The 17,072-nt window shown below is 40.7% G+C and overlaps 1 protein-coding gene across 4 annotated transcripts; it reads right to left on the minus strand.

Annotated features, from left to right (window-relative positions):
* Positions 1-6,965: 6,965 nt before the first annotated feature.
* On the minus strand, positions 6,966-16,470 carry LOC124019523. Of its 4 annotated transcripts, none has more exons than XM_046334881.1 (11): positions 10,723-10,985; positions 10,476-10,508; positions 10,258-10,308; positions 10,042-10,158; positions 9,770-9,814; positions 9,598-9,654; positions 9,459-9,497; positions 8,999-9,046; positions 8,235-8,537; positions 7,851-7,889; positions 6,966-7,344 (listed from the first exon to the last, which is right to left on the minus strand). In XM_046334881.1, exons 1-11 carry the CDS (start codon positions 10,952-10,954, stop codon positions 7,334-7,336), a joined length of 975 nt encoding a protein of 324 aa, XP_046190837.1. In that variant the 5' UTR covers positions 10,955-10,985; the 3' UTR covers positions 6,966-7,333. The 4 variants fall into 4 exon arrangements, with proteins under 4 accessions (XP_046190837.1, XP_046190839.1, XP_046190836.1 ...); XM_046334883.1 differs by lacking the exon at positions 6,966-7,344 and adding an exon at positions 16,276-16,470 and having other exon boundaries at positions 7,426-7,889; positions 10,723-10,784; XM_046334880.1 differs by lacking the exon at positions 6,966-7,344 and having other exon boundaries at positions 7,426-7,889.
* Between the last annotated feature and the right edge of the window lie 602 nt (positions 16,471-17,072).

Here is a 17,072-nt window from a genome sequence, read left to right on the forward strand (position 1 = left end):
CCTGTCTTCCACCCAGCAGAGCAGTCGACCCAGGGACACCAGTTCCCCCTGTCTGTTAACCCTCCTCTGACCACAACACTACCGGACAGAATCTACGGTCCAAGTCCACCCATTTAGTGTTAAAGCCATATTGTGTAATAACCAATGGCAATAAACCAAATATCTATGTTAACCTCTGTTTAACTTGTTAAGAGAAGGAGCAGCCTGACCTTTCATCTTAGCAGTTTAAGTAGTATGACATGATGCATGGAGGAGAGCCTCCTGTCTGGCCCACTAATGACTGCCTCAGCAGAGGAGAAATCAGACCCGGCAGCGGCTCACAGAGGAACTCAACTGTCAGACACCATCACTTCTCCCATTTAGCACTGGGTTGTAATTCATCCTTCCCAACAACCCGACGACTCAGTTTGGATTTGTTTAGTCTGCCTGTTCAGGTCCTGTCTGAACAATACAAGTGGGATATGTTAATTTAGTTAAGTTTGTGTTTGTTGAGGTCTTTCTCTCTCTCTCTCTACTGTGTGTGTGTGTGTGTGTGTGTGTGTGTGTGTGTGTGTGTGTGTGTGTGTGTGTGTGTGTGTGTGTGTGTGTGTGTGTGTGTGTGTGTGTGCGTGCGTGCGTGCGTGCGTGCGTGCGTGCGTGCGTGCGTGCGTGCGTGCGTGCGTGCGTGCGTGCGTGTGTTATTTTCCAGTGATTGTCATGTAAAATCAGTTTCATAAGAGAGATAAAGAGATGTCGTACTGTTTAGGACTTAGGAGAAATCCATTCCGCTCACTCATTCCCCAAGATGCTGTCCTCTAGATGAGGGGATGGGATATTTCTGTCTAAACATTTGTCTAAGGATTCTTCTTCATCTCCATAAACCCCAGAGCAGCTGACCATTTGGGATTTCTCTGTCCAGGCACCACACTGTTCCTGGCAGGTTCCAGGTTCTAAGACAGCAGAGATAGAAGAGCTAGCTTCCTGTGCAGACTGCTTTTTACAGAAACAGAGTTTTATAAGCATCAGAGCCAGTACACGGAGGTCTGGAAAGGAACACTGAGAATGTAATAGTGGAGGATCTCCGTGGTTGGTATCCACCACAAAATGAAGCCATATTGGAGTGTCACTTCAGATTCCAACTTGTGGTGTGTTTACTTTATAAGTAAACAGTGACTACTCTTACAGCTGGAATCCTTATTGGTGAAACAACCAGGTCCGTTTGGGATATTACAACAACATAGAAGTTACTGGAAACAACCAGGTCCGTTTGGGATATTACAACATAGAAGTGACTGGAAACAACCAGGTCCGTTTGGGATATTACAACATAGAAGTTACTGGAAACAACCAGGTCCGTTTGGGATATTACAACAACATAGAAGTTACTGGAAACAACCAGGTCCGTTTGGGATATTACAACAACATAGAAGTGACTGGAAACAACCAGGTCCGTTTGGGATATTACAACAACATAGAAGTGACTGGAAACAACCAGGTCCGTTTGGGATATTACAACAAAATAGAAGTTACTGGAAACAACCAGGTCCGTTTGGGATATTACAACAACATAGAAGTTACTGGAAACAACCAGGTCCGTTTGGGATATTACAACAACATAGAAGTTACTGGAAACAACCAGGTCCGTTTGGGATATTACAACAACATAGAAGTTACTGAAACAACCAGGTCCGTTTGGGATAACAACATAGAAGTGACTGGAAACAACCAGGTCCGTTTGGGATATTACAACAACATAGAAGTTACTGGAAACAACCAGGTCCGTTTGGGATATTACAACAACATAGAAGTTACTGGAAACAACCAGGTCCGTTTGGGATATTACAACATAGAAGTGACTGGAAACAACCAGGTCCGTTTGGGATATTACAACAACATAGAAGTTACTGGAAACAACCAGGTCTGTTTGGGATATTACAACAACATAGAAGTTACTGGAAACAACCAGGTCCGTTTGGGATATTACAACATAGAAGTGACTGGAAACAACCAAGTCTGTTTGGGATATTACAACAACATAGAAGTTACTGGAAACAACCAGGTCCGTTTGGGATATTACAACAACATAGAAGTTACTGGAAACAACCAGGTCCGTTTGGGATATTACAACAACATAGAAGTTACTGGAAACAACCAGGTCCGTTTGGGATATTACAACATAGAAGTGACTGGAAACAACCAGGTCCGTTTGGGATATTACAACAACATAGAAGTTACTGGAAACAACCAGGTCCGTTTGGGATATTACAACATAGAAGTTACTGGAAACAACCAGGTCCGTTTGGGATATTACAACATAGAAGTGACTGGAAACAACCAGGTCCGTTTGGGATATTACAACAACATAGAAGTTACTGGAAACAACCAGGTCTGTTTGGGATATTACAACAACATAGAAGTTACTGGAAACAACCAGGTCCGTTTGGGTTACTGGAAACAACCAGGTCCGTTTGGGATATTACAACAACATAGAAGTTACTGGAAACAACCAGGTCCGTTTGGGATATTACAACATAGAAGTTACTGGAAACAACCAGGTCCGTTTGGGATATTACAACAACATAGAAGTTACTGGAAACAACCAGGTCCGTTTGGGATATTACAACAACATAGAAGTTACTGGAAACAACCAGGTCCGTTTGGGATATTACAACAACATAGAAGTTACTGGAAACAACCAGGTCCGTTTGGGATATTACAACAACATAGAAGTTACTGGAAACAACCAGGTCCGTTTGGGATATTACAACATAGAAGTTACTGGAAACAACCAGGTCCGTTTGGGATATTACAACAACATAGAAGTTACTGGAAACAACCAGGTCCGTTTGGGATATTACAACAACATAGAAGTTACTGGAAACAACCAGGTCCGTTTGGGATATTACGTTTGGGATATTACAACATAGAAGTTACTGGAAACAACCAGGTCCGTTTGGGATATTACAACAACATAGAAGTTACTGGAAACAACCAGGTCCGTTTGGGATATTACAACAACATAGAAGTGACTGGAAACAACCAGGTCCGTTTGGGATATTACAACAACATAGAAGGTACGTTTGGGAAACAACCAGGTCCGTTTGGGATATTACAACAACATAGAAGTTACTGGAAACAACCAGGTCCGTTTGGGATATTACAACAACATAGAAGTTACTGGAAACAACCAGGTCCGTTTGGGATATTACAACAACATAGAAGTTACTGGAAACAACCAGGTCCGTTTGGGATATTACAACAACATAGAAGTTACTGGAAACAACCAGGTCCGTTTGGGATATTACAACAACATAGAAGTTACTGGAAACAACCAGGTCCGTTTGGGATATTACAACAACATAGAAGTTACTGGAAACAACCAGGTCCGTTTGGGATATTACAACAACATAGAAGTTACTGGAAACAACCAGGTCCGTTTGGGATATTACAACAACATAGAAGTTACTGGAAACAACCAGGTCCGTTTGGGATATTACAACAACATAGAAGGTCCGTTTGGGATATTACAACAACATAGAAGTGACTGAAACAACCAGGTCCGTTTGGGATATTACAACAACATAGAAGTGACTGGAAACAACCAGGTCCGTTTGGGATATTACAACAACATAGAAGTTACTGGAAACAACCAGGTCCGTTTGGGATATTACAACAACATAGAAGTTGACTGGAAACAACCAGGTCCGTTTGGGATATTACAACAACATAGAATAGAAGTTACTGGAAACAACCAGGTCCGTTTGGGATATTACAACAACATAGAAGTTACTGGAAACAACCAGGTCCGTTTGGGATATTACAACAACATAGAAGTTACTGGAAACAACCAGGTCCGTTTGGGATATTACAACAACATAGAAGTTACTGGAAACAACCAGGTCCGTTTGGGATATTACAACAACATAGAAGTTACTGGAAACAACCAGGTCCGTTTGGGATATTACAACAACATAGAAGTTACTGGAAACAACCAGGTCCGTTTGGGATATTACAACAACATAGAAGTTACTGGAAACAACCAGGTCCGTTTGGGATATTACAACATAGAAGTTACTGGAAACAACCAGGTCCGTTTGGGATATTACAACAACATAGAAGTTACTGGAAACAACCAGGTCCGTTTGGGATATTACAACAACATAGAAGTTACTGGAAACAACCAGGTCCGTTTGGGATATTACAACAACATAGAAGTTACTGGAAACAACCAGGTCCGTTTGGGATATTAACAACATAGGTGGGATATTACAACCGACTTTGGGATATTACAACAACATAGAAGTTACTGGAAACAACCAGGTCCGTTTGGGATATTACAACAACATAGAAGTGACTGGAAACAACCAGGTCCGTTTGGGATAACAACATAGAAGTGACTGGAAACAACCAGGTCCGTTTGGGATATTACAACAACATAGAAGTTACTGGAAACAACCAGGTCCGTTTGGGATATTACAACAACATAGAAGTTACTGGAAACAACCAGGTCCGTTTGGGATATTACAACAACATAGAAGTTACTGGAAACAACCAGGTCCGTTTGGGATATTACAACAACATAGAAACAACCAGATATTACTAGAAGTTACTGGAAACAACCAGGTCCGTTTGGGATATTACAACAACATAGAAGTTACTGGAAACAACCAGGTCCGTTTGGGATATTACAACAACATAGAAGTGACTGGAAACAACCAGGTCCGTTTGGGATATTACAACAACATAGAAGTTACTGGAAACAACCAGGTCCGTTTGGGATATTACAACAACATAGAAGTTACTGGAAACAACCAGGTCCGTTTGGGATATTACAACAACATACTGGAAACAACCAGGTCCGTTTGGGATATTACAACAACATAGAAGTTACTGGAAACAACCAGGTCCGTTTGGGATATTACAACAACAGTTAGAAACAAAGGTCCGTTTGGGATATTACAACAACATAGAAGTTACTGGAAACAACCAGGTCCGTTTGGGATATTACAACAACATAGAAGTTACTGGAAACAACCAGGTCCGTTTGGGATATTACAACAACATAGAAGTTACTGGAAACAACCAGGTCCGTTTGGGATATTACAACATAGAAGTGACTGGAAACAACCAGGTCCGTTTGGGATATTACAACAACATAGAAGTGACTGGAAACAACCAGGTCCGTTTGGGATATTACAACAACATAGAAGTGACTGGAAACAACCAGGTCCGTTTGGGATATTACAACAACATAGAAGTTACTGGAAACAACCAGGTCCGTTTGGGATATTACAACAACATAGAAGAGACTGGAAACAACCAGGTCCGTTTGGGATATTACAACAAAATAGAAGTTACTGGAAACAACCAGGTCCGTTTGGGATATTACAACAACATAGAAGTTACTGGAAACAACCAGGTCCGTTTGGGATATTACAACAACATAGAAGTTACTGGAAACAACCAGGTCTGTTTGGGATATTACAACAACATAGAAGTTACTGGAAACAACCAGGTCCGTTTGGGATATTACAACAACATAGAAGTTACTGGAAACAACCAGGTCCGTTTGGGATATTACAACATAGAAGTTACTGGAAACAACCAGGTCCGTTTGGGATATTACAACAACATAGAAGTTACTGGAAACAACCAGGTCCGTTTGGGATATTACAACATAGAAGTTACTGGAAACAACCAGGTCCGTTTGGGATATTACAACAACATAGAAGTTACTGGAAACAACCAGGTCCGTTTGGGATATTACAACAACATAGAAGTTACTGGAAACAACCAGGTCCGTTTGGGATATTACAACAACATAGAAGTTACTGGAAACAACCAGGTCCGTTTGGGATATTACAACAACATAGAGGTTACTGGAAACAACCAGGTCCGTTTGGGATATTACAACAACATAGAAGTTACTGGAAACAACCAGGTCCGTTTGGGATATTACAACAACATAGAAGTTACTGGAAACAACCAGGTCCGTTTGGGATATTACAACAACATAGAAGTTACTGGAAACAACCAGGTCCGTTTGGGATATTACAACAACATAGAGGTTACTGGAAACAACCAACACAGTTTTTCCCCCTCAGGCATTGCAGGTGCGATAGAAAAGCACAATATGTACTGCAGTTGTTTTTCTCATGATGATCCTCATCTGGGAAACTAAAACAATAACAACGGTATTGGGGCGGCCAGAGTGGCGATGTTTCCACCTACTGGGGATTCCAGCTGTAAGGTCCAGTCAATTTACTTTCTACCAATCGTGACACAAGACTATGGTAGCCTGCTAAGCTAAAGCCTAGACATCAGCTCAGTCCTCAGTCCTCAGGTCTCAGGTCTCAGACAAGTCCTCAGGTCTCAGACAAGGTAACTCATCACGCGAGGGTCACAAGCTCATCGTGTATATTTAGTAATCAGCTGCTCCTCATTCTGTGCCACTGGTTTTGCTCAGCACAGCAGTTGATGTTGAAGCTGTGCCTCAGGCACAGGCACAGGTACATGTGTTACTGCCTGTGTGCAAACAGCAAGGCTGATGTGTCAGGGCAGTCACCCCATGTCAACTCCAACACATGGGAGAGATCACTATAAAACACTGTTGGATGAGAGAAGCGTTCATGTCTGGGAAATTGCTGCCGCAGCAAGAAGGTAACAGTGACATGTTCTGTCAACACATTTTTCTTCCGTTGTTGAATCACTGACATATTATATTTTATACAAAGTTACCAAATGTTGTTTGTATGGGCCAAGTTGACAGTTGAATGATTGGGTGAAGTTGAAATGTAGAAAATGTTCTGTGTAGAATGGTCATGTAGTCCAAGCAGTTGTGTAACACTGTAAGACATTCTGCCTTCAAACAATGTCTTGTCTTTCCTTACAATTGTGAATTTGCATGTATACACAGCCTTTTATTGAATTACCTCGAATTAGTACAACAAACAATGCTTTTTGAGAAACCTTTATTTCATCAGATTGATCAGATCAATTTGGAGCCAAACATCTTATTTCCATTCACCTACAATTCAAATTGACTACCGGCAGTAAGACCAGGGGGCACAGCTGCTGTCAGAATACCATTTATACCATTTCAAGATCAAGTGAAAAATTGGTGGTAAATATCCAGATGTACTGACGTCTCTGTCATGAATATAAGTGTGAGAGGGACTCTGTGGTCTGGTAGAGTCGGTGGAGCTTGAGAGAGACGACACACGAGTGAGAGGCAGGGAGATTTACAGGCCCTGCAGGGTAGTGCTGAGCCAACTCTACCTGGAGGAAGCCTCTGGCACTGACAGGCTCCTGGCTGGAGCTCCTGGCTGGGGCTCCTGGCTGGGGCTCCTGGAGGCTAACCAATCACTAGAACACAGAGCAGCCAACATGGAGAACACTCAGTATGATTTAAACATTGTGCCTGTGAGTGGTAAGATAAGTCTGAAAACAGTGGTGTGCTGTTGAATGTGTAATATGGATGTAGGTTGACCTCCGGTAGGTAACACCTCTGGTCTGTTTCTACTTAGGTCTTAGAAGCAGTGCTCTTATTTGAAACAGAAATTGTTATACAAAGTATTCACTGGGGTAATGTTTCGAATTCACCACATCAATTTAAATATTTTTGCAAAACAGGAAATATTTTCAGACCTGCTAGAGAACATTTGTGGGTTTCGCAATACGAGAAAGTGATATTTACCTCACCAAAGTGTTTCCAGCACATATTTAGGTGGATATAAATAATCTGCTGTTTCTCTGTATCTTCCCTTACCAGAACACATAACCCTACTTACCATCTGAACAGAAGTGCTCAGGGACCTCAGGGTTTTTACTGGGATTGTTTTATTGTTCATGTGTGTTTCCTCTAAACCTACCGACTGGGTTCGTCTCAGTGCTGATGTCATCTCTGGTTTCTGTTAGGATAGAAAGCAATCATTCAGATATTTTTCAATAATATAGGTTCAGTAGTTAAAGAATTCTGCTGTGGATCTTCATTTTTGTAAAGCCGTAGTTTGGAATCATGGTAGAATAGAAGCCAGATGAACCTCTACTCTTGGCTTCATCAGTACCATTGGGTCTACCATTGACATGCTCCATACTGTCCAAGTCCTGCTGTTCTCTGACTGTGTCCAACACTCCATTCACTACACCCCTACAACTATCCCTACGTAGGACCTGCTCCATGGCTGTGCCTGTGACCTCTTGGCTTTGGATATCTCTATCTCTACTGTTTAGACTTGTATTCTCATCATTTTCACCTCCATTGACTGTAGTCCCCTGCTCTCCGGGCACACAGACAGTACCCTGACAGCCCACCATCACATCCTCTTCACTGTTGAGATCAATGAGCACTCTGCTGGTTCTCTCTCTCCCCACTGTGGGGTCCCTCTGAGTCTCTCTATCCAGCTCCTCGCTCCCATTGGTTGGATCCTGCCTGGTGGTTGTCTGCATGCTGTCGACATGGTCTGGGTTTATGGTTCTCCTTCCTGGAGGTTGTTTGTATTTTCTCACATCACTTGGAGGAGAACTGTCAGTCTCGTCGCTGCTACTGTCGTCTGTCACTGTATTGGGGATGAAGAGTCGGTTAGAACTGTCAACTGATTCCATTTTGAATTTACTCTTTGTACAAAAATCTATGGATATGAATAAGTGCTATTGGTTTAATATGTTTTTATTCTAAGTATGTTAATTCTACGTTTGTTTAAATACACTGTTCATCGAGTAGATTATGACATATCTTGAATCTCAGTAGAGGGTTTGGCGGCTGCTACAACCACGACCACATTATTTTTTCTGTCTCTGTTGCTGTCCTTACAACAAGACAAGCCCTGTTGATGTCCTGTTCAATCTCTTATATAGTGTTAGTTACATGTCTATGGGATGTAATTATAAGAGGCTGGAATTCTGACCAGCAGAATTAGAATCCTGTGGTACCTTCTGCATTTCTGTTTGAGGTGAAAAACAGTGACGCCATCAATTATCTAGCTACCATTTTTTTACATTGATGTAAAACATGACATACCAGTTTGTGTCATCTTTGAATTAGATCCCAGAGAGTCATCATAATCCTCTGAAGAAAGAGAGAGAGAGAGAGAGAGAGAGAGAGAGAGAGAGAGAGAGAGAGAGAGAGAGAGAGAGAGAGAGAGAGAGAGAGAGAGAGAGAGAGAGAGAGAGAGAGAGAGAGAGAGAGAGAGAGAGAGAGAGAGAGAGAGAGAGAGAAAGAGACAAGAGAGAGAAAGCGAGATAGAGAGAGAAAGCGAGAGAGAGAGAAAGAAAGAAAGAAAGAGAGAAAGAAAGAAAGAAAGAGAGAGAGAGAGAGAGAGAGAGAGAGAGAGAGAGAGAGAGAGAGAGAGAGAGAGAGAGAGAGAGAGAGAGAGAGAATCAGAATTGGTGTGGCCATAACAGTCTATGAAATCAATATTACCAGATTCATTTTCCCCTATGGATATTTCAGTGACAGATTATTTTGATATTTAATATACCTCTGCTTTCTGCAGAGTTACTTTCAGATCGTTCTGCATCTGTGGGACATTGAATAAAACAACTCTGAAAATTATATTGATATTGAAATGATATTGAAACTTCCTATATAGCATTATTTTCCATCCATACTCCACACACCTGTAAGATCATCAGAGTTGCATTTCTCTTTGGATCTGGCATCTGAGTCTACAACATCTGATACATGATCAGATAATGATTAATAACACAAAAAACACATGATCAACCACATATCAATAACACTAACTACTGACTATTGATAACTTCCCAGCTCAACCTTCCCCACACTAACCTGTTAAACAAGCAGAGTTTTCAGTCTGCGTAACATTTGAGATTTCTGGAAGACAAATGATTGCGGAGTAATGATACACGTAATGTAACATTGATTTCATTATATTTCACAACAAAGTTTGACCGTTTGATTACAAACTAAACGTAATAAAAACAAACCTGCAGAGTTCTCTGTTGGTCTTAAAGGACTTGGTAATAAATTAGGTCAACATGGCAATAACAGATGCTAGTTAGAAACATTTCCCTCAAACATCAAAATCTACTTTCACTAACCTGGGGTTGGAGCTGGTTTACCAAAGGTGTTCTCGGGACCTGGGGTTAGAGCTGGTTTACCAAAGGTGTTCTCGGGACCTGGGGTTGGAGCTGGTTTACCAAAGGTGTTCTCGGGACCTGGGGAAAGTAGAAAAGAAAGATGGCAGATCGAGTTAGTGATTTTAAAAGTAACAAAATGAGGATAGATAAATAAATATATAAGTGTGAAGAACAGACCTTTGATTTTTCCTGAGGTGCTTTGAGTAGCTGGAGCAACATCAAGGGCACCTGTAACAACATCTGAGAATGAGCTACCTAACCAACAGCTTATTAGAATCTCATCACCTCTGATCATTTTTTGAAAATGGGATTTCTCCATCAAGACTAACAACTGTTTGGGTCTCATCAACACAAGACAATAAACAGGTGCATTAGCATTTAGCCAACCATCTCACCATTCAAAAAGCTTAACACATCCTCACTTCTGTCTGAAAAGAAAACAGGACTATTATTAACTGATTGAATCTCCATAACCTCAGTAATATCATGTCATATTACTGTATCAGACCTTTTCACCACAGCAATAAAAGCAAGTAGTTTTTGGCCAGTGTATGACACGCTGAACAATTCACTGGAAAAGCTTACTGGAGCAAATCGATATAGTCTGATATATGATCCTTGTTTAGGGAAAATGAGACTTACCTTTCATTGGTACCATGAACACAACAGCCACTAGCGCCAGAACTGACAGAGAACACAAGGAGCTACGAGAAAAATAAAGAGCATTGGCCTTTTCAGTTGAACAGTTGACTAGGTATCCCCCCATTCCCTTCCCTTTTATAAAGAAGATAGTTGTACAGTTGACTAGGTATCCCCCCATTCCCTTCCCTTTTATAAAGAAGATAGTTGTACAGTTGACTAGGTATCCCCCCATTCCCTTCCCTTTTATAAAGAAGATAGTTGTACAGTTGACTAGGTATCCCCCCATTCCCTTCCCTTTTATAAAGAAGATAGTTGAACAGTTGACTAGGTATCCCCCATTCCCTTCCCTTTTATAAAGAAGATAGTTGTACAGTTGACTAGGTATCCCCCATTCCCTTCCCTTTTATAAAGAAGATAGTTGAACAGTTGACTTCCCATTCCCTTCCCTTTTATAAAGAAGATAGTTGAACAGTTGACTAGGTATCCCCCCCATTCCCTTCCCTTTTATAAAGAAGATAGTTGAACAGTTGACTAGGTATCCCCCATTCCCTTCCCTTTTATAAAGAAGATAGTTGTACAGTTGACTAGGTATCCCCCATTCCCTTCCCTTTTATAAAGAAGATAGTTGAACAGTTGACTAGGTATCCCCCATTCCCTTCCCTTTTATAAAGAAGATAGTTTCAGTTTCCCATTCCCTTTTATAAAGAAGATAGTTGAACAGTTGACTAGGTATCCCCCATTCCCTTCCCTTTTATAAAGAAGATAGTTGAACAGTTGACTAGGTATCCCCCATTCCCTTCCCTTTTATAAAGAAGATAGTTGAACAGTTGACTAGGTATCCCCCCATTCCCTTCCCTTTTATAAAGAAGATAGTTGAACAGTTGACTAGGTATCCCCCCATTCCCTTCCCTTTTATAAAGAAGATAGTTGTACAGTTGACTAGGTATCCCCCCATTCCCTTCCCTTTTATAAAGAAGATAGTTGTACAGTTGACTAGGTATCCCCCCATTCCCTTCCCTTTTATAAAGAAGATAGTTGAACAGTTGACTAGGTATCCCTCCCTTCCCTTTTATAAAGAAGATAGTTGTACAGTTGACTAGGTATCCCCCCATTCCCTTCCCTTTTATAAAGAAGATAGTTGTACAGTGTTAAATATAATGCTTTGTAAGACTAAGTCAAGACAACGCACAACATTTCAATTAAATGTTACATTGTTATAAAGAATATATCAATCAAAGAGGCCATGATGCAATAAAAAAGTGACTTACAGCTCCATGGTGGGTGGAAGTCATAACACGAGTCCTCTACCTCTTAGTTAAAAGACCCATCAGAGGTTTTATACCTGTCCTTAGAGCTGATTGGCTGGAACCAGAGAGACAATAGACACAGACCCACTTCTATGAGATAGAATGGGGGCTGTGTCAGGTGTCTCTGCAGGAAACAGTGGATGACCGTGGGAATGTTTTAAGATTGAGGAATCAGATGAGCATTTAAACAAAAAGGTTTACAGTTTACAAATGACTAATTATAATATCAGTCGACAAACAACCCACCGACTTAGAAGACAAAATACTCCCAAGATGTGACTGTTCATTCAAGCGGTGTACAAAACACAGACCTTCTCTTTCTAGACTATGTTGATTATAGGTGACTGGTTCCTGTGGTCAGTGATGCAAACAAAACATGCCTCTGGCATTTCCTTTTCATTGTTACAGCAATTTAGAAGAGGGTAGGCCTACACAATGAGTGGATTAATTGATACCGCACTCTGAAAGTGTAGCATAAGCATATGCAGTGAGTGTATGTAACATTAGAAACACCTGGTCTTTCTATGACATAGACTGAGCAGGGGAATCAAGGTGAATCTCTTATCGACGTCACCTGTTAAATCCACATCAATCAATTTAGATGAAGGGGAGGAGACAGGTTAAATAATCATTTTTAAGCCTTGAGACAGTTGAGACATGGATTGTGTATGTGTGCCATTCAGAGGGTGGATTGTCAACACAAAATATTTAAGTGCCTTTGAACGGGGTATGCTGGGTTTTTCAGTTTCCCTTGTGTATCAAGAATGGTCCACCACCCTAAGGACATCCAGCCAACTAGACACAACTGTGGGAAGCATTGAAGTCAACATGGGCCAGCATCCCTGTGGAATGCTTTTGACACCTTGTAGAGTCCATGCCCCGACAAATTGAGGGCTGTTCAGAGGGCAAGATGGGGTGCAACTCAATATTAGGAAGGTGTTCCTAGTGTTTTGTCCATTCAGTGTATGTTGTCCATTAGTCATAACGACCAAAGAGAAAGTATTTTCATTCTGTATTCAATATTTCTCTTATCAAAGGCATTCTTCTTTGGTCGTTCAATATTTCTCTGTTTTCAAATTCTTCTTTGGTCGTTCAGAACAGCACTGATTAATTGAACATTGCAAAACCCTCTGATATTGCTGACTACTTTAATGACTTTTTCCTTGGCAAGATTAGCAAACATAGGCATGACATGCCAATAACAAACTCTAAACCTTAATTTTCATGCATAACTGAATCTGAATTCTGTAAAGTGAGTGTGGAAGAGGTTAATATAGTATTGCTGTCTATCAGTAATGACAAACCGTCTGGTACTGACAACTTGTAAGGTAGCGGACTATTGCCACTCCCATCTATCTAAGCCTACAGGACAGTGTGTGTCTCAGGGCTGGAGGGAAGTAAAAGTACTTCCGATACCCAAGAATAGCAAAGCACCCTTTACTGGTTCAAACAGCCGACCAATCAGCCTGCTACTAACCCTTAGTCAACTTTTGGAAAAAAATGTGTTTGACCAGGTACAATGCTATTTCACAGTAAACAAATGAACAACAGACTTTCAACTCACTTATTGGGAAGGGCCCTCAACATGTACGGCCTTGACACAAATGACTGATGATTGGCTGAAAGAAACTGATAATAAGAAGATTGTAGGAGCTATTTTGCTAGACTTCAGTGCAGCTTTTGACATTATTGATATGCTGCTGCTGAAAAAACATAGACTACCCTTCAAAAGTTTGGGATCACTTAGAAATGTTCTTGTTTTTTAAAGAAAAGCACATTTTTTGTCCATTAAAATAACATACAATTTATCAGAAATACAGTGTCGACATTGTTAATGTTGTAAATGACTATTATAGCTGGAAACGGCAGATTTCTTATGGAATATCTACATAGGTGTACAGAGACCCATTATCAGCAACCATCACTCCTGTGTTCCAATGGCACGCTGTGTTAGCTAATCCAAGTTTATAATTTTAAAAGGCTAATTTATCATTAGAAAACCCTTTCGCAATTATGTTAGAACTACTGAAAACTTTTGTGCTGATTAAAGAAGCAATAAAACTGGCCTTCTTTAGACTAGTTGAGTATCTGGAGCATCAGCATTTGTGGGTTTGATTACAGGCTCAAAATGGCCAGACACAAAGGACTGTCTTCTGAAACTCGTCAGTATATTCTTGTTCTCAGAAATGAAGGCTATTCCATGCAAGAAATTGCCAAGAAACTGAAGATCTCGTACAACGCTGTGTACTACTTCCTTCACAGAACAGTACAAACTGGCTCTAACCAGAATAGAAAGAGGAGTTGGAGGCCTCTGTGCACAACTGAGCAGGAGGACAAGTACATTAGTGTCTAGTTTGAGAAACAGACACCTCACAAGTCCCCATCTGGCAGCTTCATTAATTAGTACCCGCAAAACACCAATCTCAAAGTCAACAGTGAAAAGACGACTCCAGGATGCTGGCCTTCTAGGCAGAGTTGCAAAGAAAAAGCCATATCTCAGACTGGCCAATAAAAAGAAAAGATTAAGATGGGCAAAAGAACACAGACACTGGACAGGAGAACTCTGCCTAGAAGGCCAGGATCCCAGAGTCGCCTCTTCACTGTTGACTTGAGACAGGTGTTTTGCGGGTACTATTTAATGAAGCTGCCATCCATTGTCCTGGGTGGTGGTCGAAACAGAGGATCCGCTTCGGGAAAGTGGTATTCCTGGTCGTAATGTTGGTAAGTTGATGTTGCTCTTATATCCAATAGTTCCTCCAGGCTGTATGTAATAAGACTTAACATTTCCTGGGGTAACAGTGGAAGAAATTATTTGTAAAAAAAACTAAATACTACATAGTTTCCTAAGAACGCGAAGCGTTCATCTCTGTCGGCGCCAAACAGCCGGGGAAACATTTTCTGTTGCTGCAGGATTCATTTCCTGCTGTAGCAAACGGGCTTAAATTAATATCATACATATGTGTTTTTATCACACCTGGACTACTGCCGAGTTATATGATCAAATGCTGCAAAGATGGACATAGGCAATTGGCCAAAAACAGAGCAGCACGGTTCGCCCTTAAATGTACACGGAGGGCTAATATCAAGAAAGTCAAGGTGAATCTCTCCGGGCACAAAGGGGAGGAGAGATTGTATTCATCACTACTTGATGTTGTGACAGGTATTGACGTGCTGAAAGTACCAAACTGTCTGTTCAAACAGCTAACACACCTCAGACAGCCATACATACCCCACAAGAAATGCCACCAGTGGTCTCTTCACAGTCCCTAAGTCCAGAACAGAGGCTGGGAAACACACAGTACTACATAGAGCCATGACTACATGGAACTTTATTCCACATCAGGTTATTCAAGCTAGCAGTAAAATCAGATTTAAAAACCCCCAGATAAAACAAGACCTCAAGGCACAACACGAACTGTGAACTGTGAAGAGACACACACCCACACATTGTAATATTGTATTGTTGTAATATTGTACTTTTTTAAATATATTTTTTATTTCACCTTTATTTAACCAGGTAGGCTAGTTGAGAACAAGTTCTCATTTGCAACTGCGACCTGGCCAAGATAAAGCATAGCAGTGTGAACAGACAACACAGAGTTACACATGGAGTAAACCATTAACAAGTCAATAACACAGTAGAAAAAAAAGGGGGAGTCTATATACAATGTGTGCAAAAGGCATGAGGAGGTAGGCGAATAATTACAATTTTGCAGATTAACACGAGTGATAAATGATCAGATGGTCATGTACAGGTAGAGATATTGGTGTGCAAAAGATCAGAAAAGTAAATAAATAAAACAGAATAAAAACAGTATAGGAATGAGGTAGGTGAAAATGGGTGGGCTATTTACCAATAGACTATGTACAGCTGCAGCGATTGGTTAGCTGCTCAGATAGCTGATGTTTGAAGTTGGTGAGGGAGATAAAAGTCTCCAACTTCAGTGATTTTTGCAGTTCGTTCCAGTCACAGGCAGCAGAGTACTGGAACGAAAGGCGGTACAGTACATTTTGTACTGTACATTTGTAAAGGTGGAGCAGATATGCAAATGTGTATAGTGCACAATGTATTGTGTGATGTGTTGTTTTATTTATGATGTAGACTATTGTTTTGTTGTGATGTATTGTTTTGTTCATGTTTGGACCCCAGGAAGAGTAATGGCTGCCTTGGCAGAAGCTAATGGGGATTCTAATAAAATACTAATGTTTTGGAGTTATGTCCATGGGTCCGGAACGTCATACATACCTGGGGTGCATTCAGTTTGATTAAACAGTAGCTAGGTAGTGTGACGGTTTGTACTGAACAACGCGTTCCTTCAAAACATTCAACATTTCAACATTCTTGGACAGACGTTGAGGTATGCTTTCTCCGCTTAGTGGGTGTGGCTTGAAACAATGAGTGACGAAAGGTCAATGGAGCGTTCCCCAACCCACAACCCAATCCCGCCCCGTTTTTCAATTGGTCAATCAGAACAGCATCGTTTCCGTTGTGCGTTGTCCCTGTCTGGAACATCATTGGTCTTGTCCCAGTGAGAACATAGATTTATATTGTGGAAAATAACTAAGGAGGAAGTACGACCATAGTCAATCAACAATATAATAATAACTTTAGTAAGAATATTTATCTTTAACTTACAATCTATGCGATTAGATAGGTTCAGAATGTATGTGAAACAGCACAGTTGGAAATCACAAGAGGGAGGTTAACGGAGAGGTGGGATGGACTGAAAGTAGCTGAGTGCTGGGGTTATGTTCTATAATAGTTATGACTATAATTTTTTTAAATTAATAAGTACTATCTATCTAGATGTAATGTATATCAAAATATCTAATTACTTTATGTTTGCTGTGTAACTACTGTACAAAATGTGTGTGTGTGATTTAGATGTAACAACAAAAGAAAAAGCTGTAAAAACAGTTTGTTTTTGTCCTTTGAAATGGGACAATGTATAATGTGTTTTTTGCCCCCCAAAAAAATAATTAATAGTACGATGTGGATATGGACTCGAATACACCACCCATCTAATGTCGAAACTTCTGGCA

This window comes from Oncorhynchus gorbuscha, unplaced genomic scaffold, assembly GCF_021184085.1.
Source record: "Oncorhynchus gorbuscha isolate QuinsamMale2020 ecotype Even-year unplaced genomic scaffold, OgorEven_v1.0 Un_scaffold_617, whole genome shotgun sequence".
Classification (NCBI taxonomy): Eukaryota; Metazoa; Chordata; class Actinopteri; order Salmoniformes; family Salmonidae; genus Oncorhynchus; species Oncorhynchus gorbuscha.

What these genes read in the sequence shown, in the direction of transcription:
- LOC124019523 (XM_046334880.1), bottom strand. Translation starts at nt 10,954, where the DNA reads ATGGGGGGATACCTAGTCAACTGTACAACTATCTTCTTTATAAAAGGG. An exon ending in CACCTCAGGAAAAATCAAAG is followed by an intron (nt 10,159 to 10,257) that starts GTCTGTTCTTCA and finishes TACTTTCCCCAG; the next exon opens with GTCCCGAGAACACCTTTGGT. An exon ending in TTCAAAGATGACACAAACTG is followed by an intron (nt 8,538 to 8,998) that starts GTATGTCATGTT and finishes TCCCCAATACAG; the next exon opens with TGACAGACGACAGTAGCAGC.